The following is an 18,858-nucleotide window of genomic DNA, read 5'->3' as shown; positions in this document are numbered from 1 at the left end:
CACCGTGATTCAAATCTGCGAGGGCAAAAAAAGATCAGCAAAAGTTGATGGAAAGTTGTAGTCAATTTCGGTCAAAAAATAGTGCACAACTTTCCGTCAAAAGTTTATGAGTATTTTTCTGACAGCAAGTTGCCAGTATAAGTTAAAACTTGAACTAGAAAAAATTTGACTTGAAAATGTGAGAAATTTGCGAACGCAAAAAGCTTCAAGATATTAAAAATTTTTAAACCCAGTGCCATTGTGGGCAGACTTGCAGCGCCACCTTCATGCGCGCGCTTATAATTTTAAACTTAACGACCAACTTCGCGCCAAACATTGTCAGTCGTTTGTCTGGTGTGCGAGTAGTGTTTATTTTTTAACCTCAACTTTAACTCTGTTTATTATTTTCCAAGGCCTCTAAATAATTTAAAGAATTATCCAGTAGATTTATTAATAATTCGATGATTTTAAAAGACACTTTTGTTTTTACCCAACAGTAATGTGGAGAAAAAAACACGTAAGTTTACAACTAAACCAAAAATTATTATGAAAAATTTTTGTATCATAGGCGTGTTTATTTATTTTTTTTTGTTGACAGTTTAGCTAAAGATCCCAAGTACACAATGGATTCATACACGAGTTGTATTAAAGTTCGAGGGGTTCGGATCCTTCCCCCTTTCGTAAGTTTTCTTAAAATCCTACCATTTGTTCAAAAATAAATTTATTTAAATAATTACTATCTATTATTTGACAGATGACAGATGAACTCAGAGCGGAGATGAATTACTACAAACAACTAGCTCTAGATGTTGAAGAAAAATTATCAAGAATGGAAATGGTCAGTGACGAAGAATCCGTAGAACAGACAGTAAATTCATCTGAAGAAGATAAAGCCCTGGATTATAAAATTTCAAATTATTGTAACCAAGAAAGTGCTGTCAGTTCTACTGCTGATAGTCCAGATCATCGGTCAAAAGTCCATAGTGATAAAATAAATAGTAAACTGACAGATGTCACTCGGAAAACAGTTTCCGATGATGACGAGACGATAACCAACAGCACAGACATCAACAGATATATGAATATATCAGATTCTTCAAAGACAGACGTGACAGAAACAATTTCCGAGGCAGGAAAACCCCGTGTTCCTAAAACTCTGGATATCGTACCAATTACTGTTGACCCTCCGCGTTTTTACAAACAAAAATCATCTTCAGATGTTGAGGACACTGATGCAGAGACTCCTAAATTAGTAAGACAAGGATCCTATACATTGGATTCGCCAAGTCCGATGTTATTAGCGCACTTGCAGCACTCGCAAGATGACTATGTCCCTACTCCGGTAAATGGTCTCGGGCAAAAAGAATGGAGCGTAAATTGTTCCAAGACTGAGTGGACGCTTAAAGACCAGCAAGGAATTGATGAAATTAAAAATAATCCCAGTGACAGTGGAGTCAATTCAGCAGCAAGACGAAACAGTATTTCTGTAAGCGGAAGTAATGACAGAAGTGATAAAGTAACGGAAGACAAGACTGATAAACAATTAGTCGGTGTGAGCCATCATGCTGCTAAATCTGTTGACTGCATTCAGTCGATGCTGTCTAAGGAATTAATTTACGGTGCTTCCAATAAAAAAAGTAACATTCCGGTTACAAGATCCAAGTCCAGCAATGCAGTAAAAAATTACGGAAATTTAAATTGTAAAAATAGTAGAGACGTTTCTGTAAGTAACGCAGCTAAAATCTACGGCGGATATCACAAGTCATTGAGCAATGGAAGCTCACCGAGTTTTAGAAAAAAAAATATAAGTAATAATAGAATGACCCAGAGCTTTGATGCCTCGGCAAATGAACAGTATGACGGCAGTTGCACTTCAGATAAAACAACAAAACCAGTTATCACGTCGGAAAAATTACTCCAAGTGTTCAAAGAGATTCAAAAGACTCACCACCAGCAAATGGCTCATCTTATTGCTCGTCAGCAGAGAGAACAGATAATTATGCAGCAAGAGTTTGAGAAGCAACAGCTGATGCTTCTTGAGCAGCTGGAAAAAACTTGCCCTGGTATTTCTCTGCCTGCGATAATTAAAAAAATTACAACGCCGGTAGATAAATTGAAAGCTAAAAATTCACCACGTGGTTCAGTGTCACTGCCAAGGGACAGTCAGAATCGGTCGGATACCGAAAGTAGTCCATTGAATGGAAGTTCTTTCGGTTCTGAAGGAAGTTTGTCTATTAATTTGAATGTTTCTCATGATGCTTCGTTGTCGGAGTGTAAAATAAGTCGTGATAAAAAAATATCTAGTGTAAGTCGACAACTTTTTCCGCTGGAAAGTAAAACTACTCATATTCCTATCGCCAATGGCGCGGTTTATCATGACCGACATGTAAGTTTAAAATAATTTGATTGAAATTTATCATATAATTATTAATTGACGTTTATCGTTTTAGGTAAAAGCTGCGACAATTATAAACGCTTATGCACGTGGTTACTTAGTGAGGAGATTAATGAAGACTGAGAGAATTATGACTTTAAAAAATACCTACAGAGAAGCATTGCACTGTATGTTAAAATTACATGTTGATGCTCCGTGGGAGTTGGCTGAATTAAATTTTCATAAACGTTTACAGCATCAGGTTTATTTTTTATATAAAAATTAATGATCCCGAAGTTAGCGGACAGTTAACATTTTTCGGATTTTTTTTTTCAATGTCGATTGCAAAAAAAAAAATAAACCAAAAATATGCACATGTAGAAAATTAAAAAAGCTGTAGGCAATTTTTCAAAATATTTTTTTTTATAATTTATCATTTTGAAAAATAATTCAAAAATTATTAGACGTCGGCTAACTTCAGTATCATAAAAATTAGAGTATGCGAATCGTGTTTGAATCGAATTATTCAAAACTTTTCGATTTATTCCTCAATTTTCGAATTATTTGTACCCAAGTAGCACAGAGTCAACTTTAAGATGTCTTTTAAAAGGACAAGACAAATTTTTTTGTCTCAAAGTCATCTTTTTTGGTATGAATACGACATGCAAATGTTGGTTCCGGAGACAGAGATGTGTTGTTTTTCCTGTCTTTTGTCAATTGGAAAGTCGTTTAGATGACTTATTTGACCACTATTTGTAATTTACTTTTTGTCGTCACTTGTGTCAAGTCTTTTAAGTAGGTATTTTTTCGGTGACATAAATTTCTGTGCTCGTTTTGTCAACACATCGATGCCTTATCGACAAGTCAAAAAGTAGCCTAAAAATTGATATCTGATAGATGTCACAAAGGCAAGTGTGCTACCTGGGTAACTTTTCAAATTCATCGATTCGAATCGAGAAAATTCCAATCAGAATTCTAATATTCAATTTTTATTCAAGGCCATTCTTAAATAGCCCCCCCCCCCCCTCCTCACACTTATTAAAAATATTCAATGACTTTCAATTCTAATGACCGGATTAAAATTTTGATATTTAATATAAAAAAATTTTAAACGAAAGTGAGAGCATTTTTAAAATTAATTGAAAAGAGGGCAACGCAGGTACAACTTCACCGAGACAGATTTAAAAAAAAATTATTTACAGTTGATATCAATTAAGAGTTAAATGAAATTTGGTAAATAAATATCAATAAAAAATCTTCATGCCGATTTTATAATTCAAATTTTCAAATTTTGTAGGCTCAAATTTATTTACTGAATTTCTTTTAACTCCTAATTGATAACAACTGTCAGTAATTTTTTAAAAAATCTATATCTGAGAAATTTCCATTTTTCAATCAATGAAAATTCGAAAAATTTGAATTATTCAAAAATTCGAACTATTCGCACACTTCTAATAAAAATATAACAAATCAATTTAGTATTTCCTTATACATTTTTGTTTTTTTCATTAGTGCGATGCAGCGTCAATGAGTATCGTAGAATTATTTTCTCAAAGTCCATCTAAAAAAATGATCATCATTTCACAAGATCGGCAAATTAAACAAGCACGTCAACAACGACCAACTTCTGCTAAATCGTCGTACTCTTTTGCAACTCAGCGAACGTTAGCAAGAAAAAAATTCAAAGAGTACGATCAAACATAATATATATTTATATTTGTTAATATATTTATTTATTGTAAACTCAAAATTATATATTCTGTCAGATTTATTTTTTGTCTCATTAATTATTTTTTACTGATATTTATATATTATTATTTATAAATTTATTTTTATTAGTAGTTAAATTTTTAATATAATTTTAGAATGGGAATAATTACAATGCCAGAGCCAGCTCCCAGACATCCTTGTACTGCAAGAACGCGATGTCAAACATGGACGTCTAATTCAAGAGAAAAACGTTCTCCAGGATTAATGAGTATGTAAATAAAAGTTTGTTTTTTTCAGCTGCATTGAAATTATGAGTTTCAATGCCTGTTTATTTAATTATAACGCACATCTGGAGTTTACAAAATAATATAGGGTAGAGGTACCATTTTCGGGCACTTTAGGGCCAGTTTTGGACACTTAAAAAATTAAAATAAAATAATTTGTAAAAGATGCAATGACAATTAATTTTAAAAATGTATACGAAGATACTTTTATCACCCTGTTAAAATGGAATTTTTAAGTTATACTTTTTCATTTTTAAAAGTAAAGTAGTAAGTGTCCAAAAATGGTACTTCTACCCTACAGCTTAATATAGATGGAGGGTAAGAGCACCAGTACCCAACTCCCTAACCAGTAGCCAGCCGGTCATATACTTTAACATTGGCTCAAAATATATATAGATTTAATTTAACATGAGGTGGCTTGCTACTAGTTTGGCGCTGGGTACTGGTGCTCTTACCCTATTTGGATAAATTTACAGAGGAATATAAAAAGATAAATATATTAATATAATAAACATGGGGACTTTTCTATTTTCCATAAGACTAATATGGAAAATTTTTTTTTCGTCTTCAGATTTTTATAACTAGCTAACGATGCGTCGTAAGAAAAATCTGCAGACATGTTTTTGTAGGAAATTGGATGCTCTACAAAAAAGCACTCCTATAATTTTTTGACAAATCCATCAGTTCAAAAGTTATTTGAGCTTGAAGTCAAATTTACAGTAAATTTCAAGATCTTTATACTTTTCCGGCGAAACTATCAGACTTATCACAAAATGTCATAAGATCTTTTTTGCAGACAATTTTATTCCCTACAAATTATCTCTGATAAAGTTTTCCAAAATTCCGCATTGTTTTCTAGTTATTTTCATTTTAATGTCAAGCTCTCAAAATCAACCAGAACATTATTTTTTATCAGAGCTTGACATTAAAATTTCAAAGTTCCTGAAGAATATTTTGTCTAGCATGAGATAAAACACGAACACGACTTTGTATGAAGGCAGTCAACCTCATCCTTGTTTTAAATTTACTTGTTTCATCTCTTGCCATACAATAAACTCTTTTAATAATTAAAATTTTCTTAATTATTAACTAACATAAAAAATTATATTTCAGATCAAGGTATAAAACGCAGCACAAGTGCTGGTGCCGTCCGCAAACCCTGGCGATAATTAGCATTGTGTGCCTTAGTGTCAACAAATAACTAAGTCACAATATTAATTCCAGTACAAAATTTTATACCATCGTTGATATCACCGTAGTGCCTGTTAACATTACGCTAAAAAAAAACGTTGAATAAGCAAAGAAATTAAATTTTAAATTAAAGCTAAAGGACTTAAGTTCTGATAATTCAAACTCGAGCTTTGTAGCCTGGAGCTATTTAACTAACACGCAATTATTAATTTATTTTATTATCTTTTTAAAAACTTAATAATTATCAAATTGAGCGCAAAATAATTTCTGTGATAATTATTAATTACATATTTATTCAATGTCATCCAAATTTCATTTATTCTTTTTATACTTAAATTTAATAATCTAATTATTAACAAAAATATACAAATAATTAAAAACATTCATTTTAATTATAATTACATTTAAGAATTTGTTTAAGTTGTAAAATTTTTAATTTATAAAATAGATTCAAATAAACGTCCATGTAATTACTGCGAAATTCAATAAACAAATGCTTTCATTATCAAAACAATTATGTCAATGTACTTTAATTACAATTTTATATATTTATATTTATATTACAAGTACTTATATATATAGAGATATTTATAGTATATACTAGTATTACGCGTGATTTGTTATTGTAATTACGCTGTCAGTGTAGAGAGACCGGCAAAATATAAAGGATGCAAGTAAATAAATGTGGGCGAAGAGTTGTGGTAACGGGATTAGGAATTGTCTGTCCTCTAGGAGTTGGTGTAAAAAATGCATGGAATGCTTTGTTGACTGGAAAAAGTGGAGTAATAAAATTAGAGACTCCAGAATATAAGACTTTACCCTGTCGAGTTGGTAATATAACCTCTTTAATAATTTTTAAATATTAGTGAGAGAATGAGACAGTTTATGATATGATCCTGAAGTTATCATCCTGAAGTTAACAGACAATTAGTAATATTCACATTTTTTTTTTCAGCAAATCAGTTACAAAAAAACGAAAACTAAAAAATGCATGTGTAGAAAATTTAAAAACCGACAGGTGCAAATTTTACGATACTGAAATTAGCCGAACTCTAATAATTTTTGGATTTTTGAAAACCGATAAATTATAAAAAAAAACATATTTCAAAAAATTGCACTTATAGTTTTTTAAATTTTCTACATGTGTATATTGTTAGTTTTTTTTTTTTTTAAATTGAATTTTTGAAAAAAGAAAATACAAAAATTGTGAACTGTCTGCTAACTTCAGAATCATAATTTTTTCAGATATTTTTTTTTTATAATTTATTGTTAAGAAAAATCAAAAGATTTTTAGACGCGGGCTAACTTCAGTATCATCTGAAGTTAGCAAACAATTAGTAATTTTTGGATTTTTTTTTCAACAAATTAATTACAAAAAGACAAAAAAATAAAAATATGCACGTATAGAAAATTTTAAAAACTACAGGTGCAATTTCTTCAAATTTTTTTTTTTATAATTTATCGTCTAAAAAAAAATCCAAAATTTATTAGACATCTGCTAACTTCAGTATTTTACGATCATGAAGTTGACAGACAATTGACAATTTCCGAATTTTTTTTTAAACAATTTAGTTTAAAAAAAAAAAGAAATAAAAATTTGCATGAGTAGAAAAAGTAAAGAATGTGAAATTTTTTAAAATACTTTTCTCATAATTGATCGTTTTGAAAAAATTCAAAAAATTAATGATACTGAAGTTAGTAAACAATTAACAATTTTCTGATTTTTTTTTCAACAAAAGTGCAAAAAAATATGCATGAGTAGAGAATCAAAAAAACTCTAGATGAAATTTTTTTATAATTTATCGTTTTGAAAAAAAAACAAAAAATTATAAAAGGTCGACTAACTTCAGTATGATGACAATTTATAAATTTTAAATAAATGAATTAATTACAATAATGAAATTGAAAAAAATGCGCGTACTGATTTTTCATTAATCTAAGGGCCAGTTTTGAAACCGGGTTTATTTTCAATCCGGATTTTAATTTGCTGGTATATATTTTTAATGTATAGATATACTAGCAGTATTAATTTAAACATGAGTATGAATGTAGCTGACAATTTGCAATTTTTTACATTTCGAAGAAATGAATAAAAGCTAAGTAGAATTAAATTTTTAAAATCCGTATTTAAATAGATAAAAAATTCGAACACGCATTTTTTTCATTTTCATTATTTTAATTAATGTATTTGTTCATTTAAAATTTATAAATAGTCTCATGTCTGCTACATTCACACATTATTTGTTTCAAAATTTTCAAAACTGCTAGCTGTCAGGTACCTGATTAAACAACTGAATTCGACCGAATTAAAAATTTTAATTCTGTTCAATTCTATCGAATTCTGCAAATAGAATTCAACAATTGAAAATTTCAATTCTGCTATATTCTGTTAAATTCGGTAAGACAGAATTTAAAAGAATTCAAATATTATTTTCGAATTAAACAGTTAAACCCGATTTAAAATGTTTGAATTGGTTTTAATTCGGTTTAATTTGAAGTCAGAACCAAAAATTTAAAAATTATTTTCGAATTAAACCGAATAGAATTATTTAAATTCGTTTCAATTTGGATAAATTCTGCTTTTTCTGCCGAATTAGACAGAATTATTTTTTAAGTTAGATACTGAATTTACAGAATTTGTCTGAATTATATAGAATTAAAAATTCAATTCTGTTTAATTCGATCGAATTCAGTTGTTTAATCAGGGTATTCTATCAAAAAAATTCACATGGAAACCCAGCTTAGATTCCTATATAGATTCTTACGTGGATTTCCATAGGAATCCAAACAATGTGAAAATCCAAATGCGAACCCTGTTTAGATTCCTTTGTGGATTTTTACAATGATTATCCATGGGGATCCAAACCATGCAAAAATTTATATGGAAATCTAGTTTATGTATTTATTACATGGGGACGTAGATTTCCAAATTTTTATATGTATTTTTTGTATAGAAATCCATGTGCCCTCAGTTTTCTATGTGAAATCCTTACATAGGAATCCAGGTATCTATAGTTTCCCTTATAGATTTCCTGTATGAAAATCTTATCCATACTTTTCTATGTTGATCCCCATGGATCTTTATGTAAATCCATAGTTTCCTATATGGATTCCCATATAATCCTCCATGGATTTTTTGATAGGGGGTACATTCACACTCATAAACATTAAAATAAATGATAAATAATTTAATTATTATTATTATTATTAAATATATTTAGCTGCACAAATACCTAGAGGGAATGATGCGGGTTCATTAAATTTGGATGAAAAATTTTCTAAAAGTGAACTGAGATCCATGTGCCCGGCAACAGCGTACGCATTGATTGCTGCTGAAGAAGCTCTCGAAGATGCACAGTGGAAACCAACTGAAGAATCAGATAAAAGAGATACTGGAGTCGCTGTAGGTATTGGAATGGTTGATTTAGTTGATGTTTGTGCCATGCACGAAGCTATGAAAAAAAGTTACAGCAAAGTCAGCCCTTACTTTATACCGAGGATCCTCCCGAATATGGCAGCAGGACAAATAAGTATAAAATATGGATTTCGAGGTCCCAATCATTCGGTTTCCACTGCATGCGCTACTGGAGCTCATGCTATAGGTGATTTAACGAGTAAATTATTTTAAATAATACAATAAATTAAGGGAGAGACGCGCAAAACGGAGTACCCCCAGAATTTTATTGAAAAAAATTTTTAAAAAATATTTTTATGATCCTGAAGTTAGCAGACAATTAAAATTTTGCAGGTTTTTTTTAACAATTTAATTTAAAAAAACAAAAAAAATCCAAAAATATGCACATGTAGAAAATTAAAAAAACTATCGGTGCAATTTTTTAAAATATTTTTTTTTTAAATGTATCGTTTTCAAAAAAAATTATTAGACGTTGGCTAATTTCAGTTCCATAAATTCTTTAAACATTTCAAAATCACTTATGTAAATATACACTCATGCAAAAAAAAATTCAGACTTGTTTCTTTTGTATTCGAAATTTCTTTTTGAGATTTTTCGTAGCCCGTGGACTCTCAAAGAAAAGAAAAAATTTCGAAAATTTTTGTCTCGCGGTATTTCTCATGTTTGCGCAATAGCCGGAGCTCTTAAAAAATTTTGATAAGAATGCACCGAAACTAGAGATTTCAATCTATAAAATGATTTATTTAAAATCTCGATACAATTATTTTTCACAAAGTTACAGCCTTCCAAAAATCACTAAAAAATTTCTAAAATTTTTCTGTTCCTTTAATTTATGGCATGAGTGTAATTGAGCATTGTTTTGAAATTTTTCTTCACCATTTTTGGAAAATTTTGTTTTTGTAAAAAAATAGTATGAAATCAATTTGATTTTCTTCCTCATAAATTTACAATAAAAGAACTCCCAGTATCAAATTACTTCAGATCCACTTCAATAATCAACTTGAAAATATTTAAAATTAAAAAAAAAAAAAAAAATTTACTGTTTTCGAGTCCCCGAAAACTTAGAATTTCTTCAAGTACTCAGTTTTTCCTCCCCCTCTCCTATATTTAATTATAAATAATTTGTTTTTTATTTCATTTTTCCAGGTGACGCTTTTCGTTTTGTAAAAGGAGGAGAAACGAGTGTGATGGTTTGCGGTGGTGCTGAAGCTTGCATCAGTCCACTGGCCATCGCAGCTTTCTGTCGACTACGAGCTCTCAGTACATCGAAAAATGATCAACCCACAGAAGCATCACGGCCATTTGATAAAGACCGCGATGGATTTGTGATGGGTGAGGGTTCGGCTGTTTTGATTATTGAAGAATTAGAGCACGCACTTGGTAGGAATGCAAATATATATGCCGAAATATTGGGATACGGATTGTCTGGTGATGCTGCGCACCTGACAGCACCAAGTGAGGATGGTGTTGGTGCTATTCTAGCAATGGATAGAGCTTGCAAAAGCGCTCAAGTTGATCTTGCAGACATAACTTATGTTAATGCTCATGCAACTTCAACGCCGATTGGTGACGCTGTTGAACTGAAGGCTATTGATACTCTATTTGGAGCTTACAGTAAAAATGTAACAGTATCGAGTACCAAGGGAGCACATGGACACTTGTTAGGAGCTGCAGGAAATCTGGAAATCGCTTTCACGATTCTCGCTATTAAAAATTCAGTTATTCCACCCACACTCAATCTACATAATTTAGATTACTCAGGTCCATTGCAATTTGTTCCACTTGTGAAAAAAAAGTGGAGTTCAATGTCCAGGAGAACTGCATTGAAAAATGCATTTGGATTTGGTGGTACCAATGCATCGTTATGTTTTACCGAATTTGTTAGATAGTTTTTAAAAATTTTTTAGTTAAATAATGAAATATTTTTTTAATCTGTACTGTAAAATAATTTCAGAGTGAACCCGAATTAAGTCCTGAGTAGATGACAGTGTATTTATTTAATCCTCTTAGAGTAAAATTCAATCCGAAGGGGAGTTTATTTTAGTATTGAAACTCCAGCTTGGAGCGAAATTAACTCCTATAGGGAATTTATTTGAATATTGAAACTCCGGTTCGTAGTGAAATTGACTTCTGAAGGAAGTTGATTTTACTATTGAAACTGCGGTTTGCTGTGAAATTGATTCCTAAAGGAAATATATTTGAATGAAACTCCGACTCGGAGTGAAATTAACTCTTAAAGGGAATTGATTTGAATGAAACTCCGGTTCGCAGTGGGATTGACTCTTAAAGGGAATTTATTTGAATGTAGAAATTCCGGATTGTAGTGAAATTGACTTCTATAAGAAATTTATTCGAATATTGAAACTCCGGTTCGAAGTGAAATTGACTTCTAAAGGGAGTTTATTTTGCTATTGAAACTGCGGTTTGCTGTAGAATTGATTCCTAAAGGGAATTTATTTGAATGAAACTCCGGTTCGCAGTGGAATTGACGCCTATAGGGAATTTATTTGAATATTGAAGCTCCGGTTCGCAGTGAAATTTACTTCTGAAAAGTTTATTTTAATATTGAAACTCCGGTTCGAAGTGGAATTGACTCTTAAAAGGAATTTATTTGAATATTGAAGCTTCGGTTTGCAGTGTAATTCACTCCAAAGGGGAATTTCTTTCAATATTAAAACTCTGGTTCGCAGTGGAATTTACTCCTAAACAGAGAATATTTTAATATTAAAATTATGAATTGGAGTAAAATTCATTCTGAAGGGGAATTACTTTAATATTAAAACTCTGGTTCGCAGTGGAATTTATTCCGAAGAAGATTTTATTTTAGTATTAAAATTCCGAATCGGAGTAAACGGGAATTTAAATAAAATCCAGATCACTCCGAAATCACTCATCTGAAAAAACAAACTTCTTATTTACTCTGTATGCGGAGTGATTTTTTCTAAAACTCCAGAATTCTGATTGACTTCGGATTCAAATAAAATCCATAATTACTCTGGATTCACTCTCGATTCTTTACAGTGTAATACTAGATATTTAATAACTTTATAAAATTAACATTAATTACTAAAATTAAAAGAAATACAGATAGACTGGAATGTACTTTATTTAACCATCAATAATTGGCCATTATTTTTTTTTTAATTTGCTTCGTACTTATTCATTTTATTATACAATTATTTATATATAAATCAAAATATCCTATTTTTTATTAAATATTACGGCAGTTTACACGTAAAAAAAAAACACAACAAAAAATTACAAAGTGTTTCAATACAAAGCGTTAAAATAAAAAAATTCATAAAAATAGAGTAAGAAGAAATTTAATTATTAAAATTTTTATTTAAATCCGCGCCTATCTAATTTATAATTCAAATGATTATCAACATTTAGTAGTCAATTAATTAAATTTCTTCCATAACATGTCTCCCTGACAATAACAATTATCCAAAATACATTTTTTATCGTCATTTAAGTTTTCGTTATTCATGCGCAGCATATACCTGGTCTCATTATTTCATTTCCATGATAATGTCAATGTACGAAATAAAAATAAATTAAAAAACAATAAAATAGAATAAAAACGTTGGTGTAAAAAAAAAAAAAAAAAAAAAAAATGTTTAAATACTCAATGAGGAATGCCAAAAGGTTTATAATGGCTACACAACATTGCGAAACGTTGTCGTAGATTTTTTCTAAGCTCCAATCGTTGTTCGTCTAATTGGCACATACGGGCTTTAAATTCTTGCACTTCTTCTGCGGGAATATAACTTTCAGTGCCTTCCTCATCTGACGAATACGAATCCTATAAATAAATTAACAGTTAGAAAAAAAAATCGATATAAATATTTAGTTTTACAAGTTCGATTACACTGTAGAAAATTTGTGGAGTGAACGCAGATTAAATCGGGAGTAAATGTGGAGCGGATGACTGTGTATTCATTTTATGCCCTTGGGGTAAAATTCACTCCGAAGGGGAATTTATTTTAATATTGAAACTCTGAGTCAGAGTGAATGCGGATTTAAATAAAATCCAGATTACTCTAATGGAAAAAGGAACTCCGTATTTACTCCATATGCGAAGGGATTTTCTCTAAAACTCCGGAACTTCTAATGACGGAGCGAACTGTGTATTTATTTAATGCCTTTGGAGTAAAATTTACTCCAAACAGGAGTTTATTTTAACATTAAAATTTTAAATCGGAGTGAATGCGGATTTAAATAAAATCCAGATCACTCCGCTGGAAAAACAAACTCCGTATTTACTCTGAGTGCGGAGTAATTTTTTTTAAAACTCCGGAACTTCGAGTGAATTTGAATTGAAATAAATTCCGTAATTATTAAGAATTTACTCCCGTTTTTTTACAGTGTAAATCTAAAAAATCTATGACGTCACTGACATTTTATGTACCTGAAGATCGGAACAAAAATTTAAAAAATGTACGTAATTTGTCTACTCAAGAGGTAGTTGGGCTGGCCTGCAATTTTCAGCTGACATACCAGCACTTATGCGAAACATTTCAGAAATCTAGATCCATTAGATTTTTTACTTTTCATTTTTGTTCCGCAAGAAATGTTCCGATCTTCAGGTACATAAAATTTCCGTTGCATTAAATTCCCGGTTTGTAGCCACCCTGTATTCACTGACCACCTGGGCCCAGCAAATTCCTCGGGACCCTCAACTTAAAAAATAAATTCTTACCTCCAACATTTGAGTGAGCGTCAATCCTTGCTCTCCCAATAACGAAACGCCTAATCTGGAATGATCCAATTTATCCCAGGGTCTATTGTCCGGACAGTCTCCTTCATGGCTGCAACAACCCTCGCTACACGCAACTTCAGATCCCTCTGGTGTACTCAGTAAAGAGGAACTACTGACGTTATGCTCAGACGAGTAACCACAGTCTTGAGATGGCTCACTTGATGCACGGCTCATAATTTCACGTAATTTTATTTCGTAACGTTTATTAAAGTCTACCCACTTCAGTAACTCTGCTTCTGGTGGAGTTTTTCCACCCTCACGTAAATACCATTTACCATCTTCGCGTTTTTCAAAAAATTCTTCGTAACAAGAACACATGTCATGCGGATCTTCTTCACAAAATTTACCTGGATTTTCATCCTTATCTTTTTTATCACTTATATTATTAACTACATTTTTATTTTGTTCCACCTTTGGCTGTATTACTTTGCGCGCTGAATTTTTACTTCGGAATGTCGATGACTGAGTCTGAGTTTGTTTTTTATTGTCACTATTTTTAGTTTTTTTTAGACAATCCGGACATTTACACGTCGGCTGTCCTTTGTTCTTTGGATCCAAAATTTGAAGCTTAAATTAAATTTAAAATAAATATAAATATGTATAAAAAAAATTAATTATTTTTAAACAAATTATTGCTAATAAAAAAAAAAATATTTTACCTTATGCCGATCGTTATTTTGAGTCGTCGGTTTAGATTCTGTACAAATGCAACCATCATCCCCTTCTTTTTTTTCTTTCGAACACTAGACCATTAAAAAAATTAATTAAATTAAATATTGATTTGTATTTTAATACTTTTCTAAATAAAAAAAATTTTAATTAATTAGAAACTTACTTCACAATTATTTTCCTTTTCGTCAGGATTTTCATATTTACGTTCCTTCTTTTTCTTCCTCTTGAGACGTAATTTTTCCCGTCGTTGTTGTTTTACTATTTCCTCTCGAGTAAGTTCTTCATACAAAAGCTCTAATTGAGAAATTCCCTGTTTCTCTTCAACGGCCATTTGGAAATTACGCGACAATGCATCAACGGCAACGGCAGCAAATACCCGGCAAATTGTTTCTTCTTCTTTTAAACGCCGGTGGATACGGTGGAGTCTATTGGCAACGCAGATTCCCAGACAAGTAAGCACTTCTTCTTGGGCTATTTCTAAAGTTTTTGCATGACGTTCTCTAAGGAAATAATTTATTATTTAATAAAAATACTAATATTAATATTACACTGTAAAAAAATTGCAGAGTGAACCCGGATTAAATCTGGAGTAAATGCGGAGCGGATGACTTCATTTATTTGATCTCCTTTCAGTAAAATTCATTCCGAAGGCGAGTTTATATTAGTATTAAAAGTCCGAATCGGAGTGACTACGGATTCAAATAAAATCCAGATTACTCCGAAATCACTCCACTAAAAAAAATAACTCCCAGTGACGAAGTGAATTAAAAAGTGATTTAAAAATTAAAAATTCACTCGCAATTTTTTACAGTGTAATGTTAATGATACACTGTAAAAAAATTGCCAAGTAAACCCCGTGTATTTATTTAATCCCCTTGAAGTAAAATTTACTTTGAAGGGGAGTTTATTTCAATATCGAATCTCTGGTTCATAGTGGAATTGACTCCGAAAGAAAGTTTATTTTAGTATTGAAACTCTGGTTTAGAGTAAAATCAACTCAAAGGGAATTTGTTTGAATATTAAAACTCGGATTCGCAGTGAAATTGACTCCTAAAAGGAATTTATTTAAATATTGAAATTCCGGTCTGGAGTGACATTAACTTCTAAAGGGAGTTTTTTAATTATCAAAACTCCAGTCCGGAGTGAAATTAATTCTTAAAGGGAGTTTATTTGACTACTAAAAGTCCGAGCTCCGGGTGAATTCAAATTGAAATAAAATCCGTTATCACTCCGAATTTTTTACAGCGTAATAACCATAAATTACTTTAATCAATAAAAACTTTTACCTGCCCATAATTTCTGGTTGTGCGCGACCAATTAACTTACTAATGTAATCGGTATTAGTAGGTAAGTGAACATGATTATCAGGCGTACAACGTTTAATATCTTTATATAAAGCTGCTACGTATCCTTTCTCTTTCGAAGGATTTGGTTCTGAGGTAAGTAAGGTTGAAGCTAACAAAACTTTTGTACGGCATTCTCCACAAAACCTGTGCTTACGCAGATAAGTTTCTAAGGTACTTTCGAGAGTATCTGTTTCGACGAGTGTTACTTCTTGACGACACGATGATTTCATAGCATCCCAGGCTTCTCTCCATGCGTTTATTGGTGGCCTCATTCGTTGAATATCCATTGAATGTAAAGCACAGCGGAGTGATTTTTTACTTCGTGGTTGTCGTTCAACTAAATTATGTAATCGAGCACTAAAAAAAAATAATTTAATTTATATTATAATTATATCTGATAATTTAAAGTTTATTTAATTACTTTAAAATATTAAAAAAATTTAATCATCGTGTAATCACTGCAGTTACCCGCCGTTTTCACTTATCGTGATATTGTTATCTATTTATAAAATTACATATATTACAATCTAATTACAAGCAAATTTAACTATATTTAATTATCGTAATAAAAAAAATATATTTATGTGATAAGAAAAATAAATAAAAAAAATGTTTCCTTATAATAAATCAACTGTTATTATTGTTAGTAATAATCAAAGCGCAATTAAATTTACATGCTAGTGAATATTATCTTAAAAAAAGAAAAAAAAATAGAACTTAAATTTTTTCAGTAAATAATTGAACTTTGAACCAATAAATTACTGCAAATATAATTTTTAAAATCTTTATACTGCAGCAGTTGAATTTATTCATTAAAATTAAAAATTTTTGAATGTAAACAAAATAAAATGCGTATTTTTTAATAATTAAAATTATTTCTCATTATTCGGGCAAATTTCAAAACACAGTAAGGAAAAATTTTTAAAAATTGATTTTTTAGTATTTTTAGTTCCAGTACTTTTATGCACATGATTCAAAAATTTTATTTTTGTCAGTTACTGTGTTTTGAAATATTTGTAAAAAAATTTTTATTTACCAAATGAATTACAAAAAAAAAAAAAAACTAAAAATATGCACATGTAAAAAATTGAAAAAATTCCAAGTGGAATTTTTTAAAATATTTTTTTATTAATAATTATGATCCTGAAGTTAGCAGACATTTAAAAATTTTTGAATTTTCGTTTTCCAACAAATCAATGGCAAAAAAATAAAATAAAAAAATACACATGTAGAAAATTTAAAAAACTACAGGTGCAATTTTTTCAAATATTTTTTTTTTATGGTTTATCGTCTAAAAAAAAATCCAAAAATTTTTAGACGTCTGCTAACTTCAGTATCATTAATAATTTATCGTTTTAAAAAAAAAACAAAAATTATCAGACGTCAGCTAACTTCAGTACCGTAAGGAATTTAGATCTAAATTTTGTCACGAAACTCAGATCCCGACAAATATGACTTTCATCATGAATTTGTACAACAATTTTAATCACGACAAAGTTATGAGTAAAATTTGCATCCTCATGATCCGAAGTTCATTCATAAATTAATTTTACAACCGAAGCTGATTTACGTAAATCAGGACTTGATAGAAGAAATTTATTAGTAATTTTAGAATCGACAAATTTGACAAAATGTCTAACAGATTAAAAATTCAGTCGTTTTTATCGAAGTCATTCCGTCCAATTCAAAGACGTAATAATTTTATAATTGATACGAATTTACTAGACGAAGAGTTGGAGCAAATTTATGATCAAAGTCGTATTCGTGTCACGATCTGAGTTTTGATGAAATTCAGATCTAAATTCATTATGAACAAAATTTTTTTTTACACCGGTTGCGCAGCCGTATTATTATGAGCATAAAAAAAATGAATACTTGAACCATTGCTGGTAAATAAAAAATAATTACCTATGACCTTGGAGCATAGTACAAAGTAATCTCGGAGATTGTAAACTTTCTTCAGAGATAGTGAGTATCCCTTCTGGAGTGACGATCAATGGATCCAATGCCTGATGTCCTGATCCCATAAGTTCGAAAAATAATCTCTCAACACTAAACAAATAATTTAAAAAATAAATTATAAGAAACAATATAAATTTAATAAATTTTGACAAAACAAACCTTCGTCTGCAACCAACACAGGGCACAGTCTGACTCAAAATAGACAAAATATCTTTATGCGTAACCTCAAATGAAGCTTTAACTTCTTCTTTAGTCAACATTTCTAATTTTCTCATAAATTCTTCCAGTTGTTTTCCCTTAACCAGTGGGCTCTCGTTAATGTAACCCAAATTATTCAAATCCATGATCATCTAAAATATTAAATACTCATTATTACTCATACTCAAACAATTAGTCACTAATTAATTACCAAAAAAATTCAACTTTGACTCCAATTTAAAATACGAGTATTGATAAATTTAATTGACGATAAATTATTGAGCATTTAAATTTTTCTCAAATTTAAATTAAAGGGAATAAATTTTTAGAGTAAATAAATTTAAAAATATGAAAATTATTTTCTACGCCATTATGGGTTTGAAAAATCAGTAGGTTATGTCACTTGTAATAATTAAATAATAGAGTAAATAAATATATGAAAAATATATTTATAAATAATAATAAAAATAAAATAAAAAAAATGTGATATTTATTCTTACAGTTAAATTTTCGTCAACAATCAAAGGCATTTGTCGTCGCGTCAAATTGACCGGTTGGTCACACCGCCATATATCCACAAGTTTAGCCATTATAAACAAATAATTAATCAATTAATTAATTATATTATTTATTTATAAATAATTACAAAAGAGTTTTAGTTAATACAGTTGACAATTTATTAATTGTTGATAATCGATTATTATTTGTTACGTTATGTCACAATAAAAAATAACAAAAAACAAATAGAACACGTATTACACGTCTGCCATTTGCAATATAAAAAATATGTCTACTAAGAATTACTAAGAACTAAAAATGATGACGATAGACGCGCCTTAACCGAAAAATTAACGGTATTATTTTAAATTAATTATTGTTAGTAATAGTAAAGCAAAGGCGTTATCAATTATCACTAATTACTAATTAATTGTATTTTGTTTTTAATATTTGTAGCAAAGCGATAA

General features: G+C 30.1%; 3 protein-coding genes across 4 annotated transcripts; 2 read left to right on the top strand and 1 right to left on the bottom strand.

Annotated features, from left to right (window-relative positions):
- Positions 1-331: 331 nt before the first annotated feature.
- On the top strand, positions 332-6,019 carry LOC130665224 (uncharacterized). Its single transcript, XM_057465532.1, has 7 exons — positions 332-496; positions 578-659; positions 734-2,365; positions 2,430-2,615; positions 3,866-4,041; positions 4,219-4,331; positions 5,461-6,019. The coding sequence occupies exons 2-7, from the start codon at positions 603-605 to the stop codon at positions 5,514-5,516; spliced, it is 2,220 nt and encodes a 739-aa protein (XP_057321515.1). The 5' UTR covers positions 332-496; positions 578-602; the 3' UTR covers positions 5,517-6,019.
- A 143-nt stretch (positions 6,020-6,162) lies between these two features.
- On the top strand, positions 6,163-12,466 carry LOC130665228 (3-oxoacyl-[acyl-carrier-protein] synthase, mitochondrial). Of its 2 annotated transcripts, none has more exons than XM_057465547.1 (3): positions 6,163-6,369; positions 8,760-9,140; positions 10,100-12,466. In XM_057465547.1, exons 1-3 carry the CDS (start codon positions 6,207-6,209, stop codon positions 10,840-10,842), a joined length of 1,287 nt encoding a protein of 428 aa, XP_057321530.1. In that variant the 5' UTR covers positions 6,163-6,206; the 3' UTR covers positions 10,843-12,466. The 2 variants fall into 2 exon arrangements, with proteins under 2 accessions (XP_057321530.1, XP_057321529.1); XM_057465546.1 differs by having other exon boundaries at positions 8,760-9,152.
- An 81-nt stretch (positions 12,467-12,547) lies between these two features.
- On the bottom strand, positions 12,548-18,752 carry LOC130665225 (gametogenetin-binding protein 2-like). Its single transcript, XM_057465533.1, has 8 exons — positions 18,394-18,752; positions 17,855-18,045; positions 17,642-17,785; positions 15,674-16,090; positions 14,551-14,887; positions 14,375-14,458; positions 13,656-14,282; positions 12,548-12,758 (listed from the first exon to the last, which is right to left on the bottom strand). Exons 1-8 carry the CDS (start codon positions 18,481-18,483, stop codon positions 12,582-12,584), a joined length of 2,067 nt encoding a protein of 688 aa, XP_057321516.1. The 5' UTR covers positions 18,484-18,752; the 3' UTR covers positions 12,548-12,581.
- Between the last annotated feature and the right edge of the window lie 106 nt (positions 18,753-18,858).

The sequence above is a fragment of the Microplitis mediator genome, chromosome 3 (genome assembly GCF_029852145.1).
Source record: "Microplitis mediator isolate UGA2020A chromosome 3, iyMicMedi2.1, whole genome shotgun sequence".
Lineage (NCBI taxonomy): Eukaryota > Metazoa > Arthropoda > Insecta > Hymenoptera > Braconidae > Microplitis > Microplitis mediator.
This window is presented reverse-complemented; position numbering and strand designations above follow the sequence as displayed.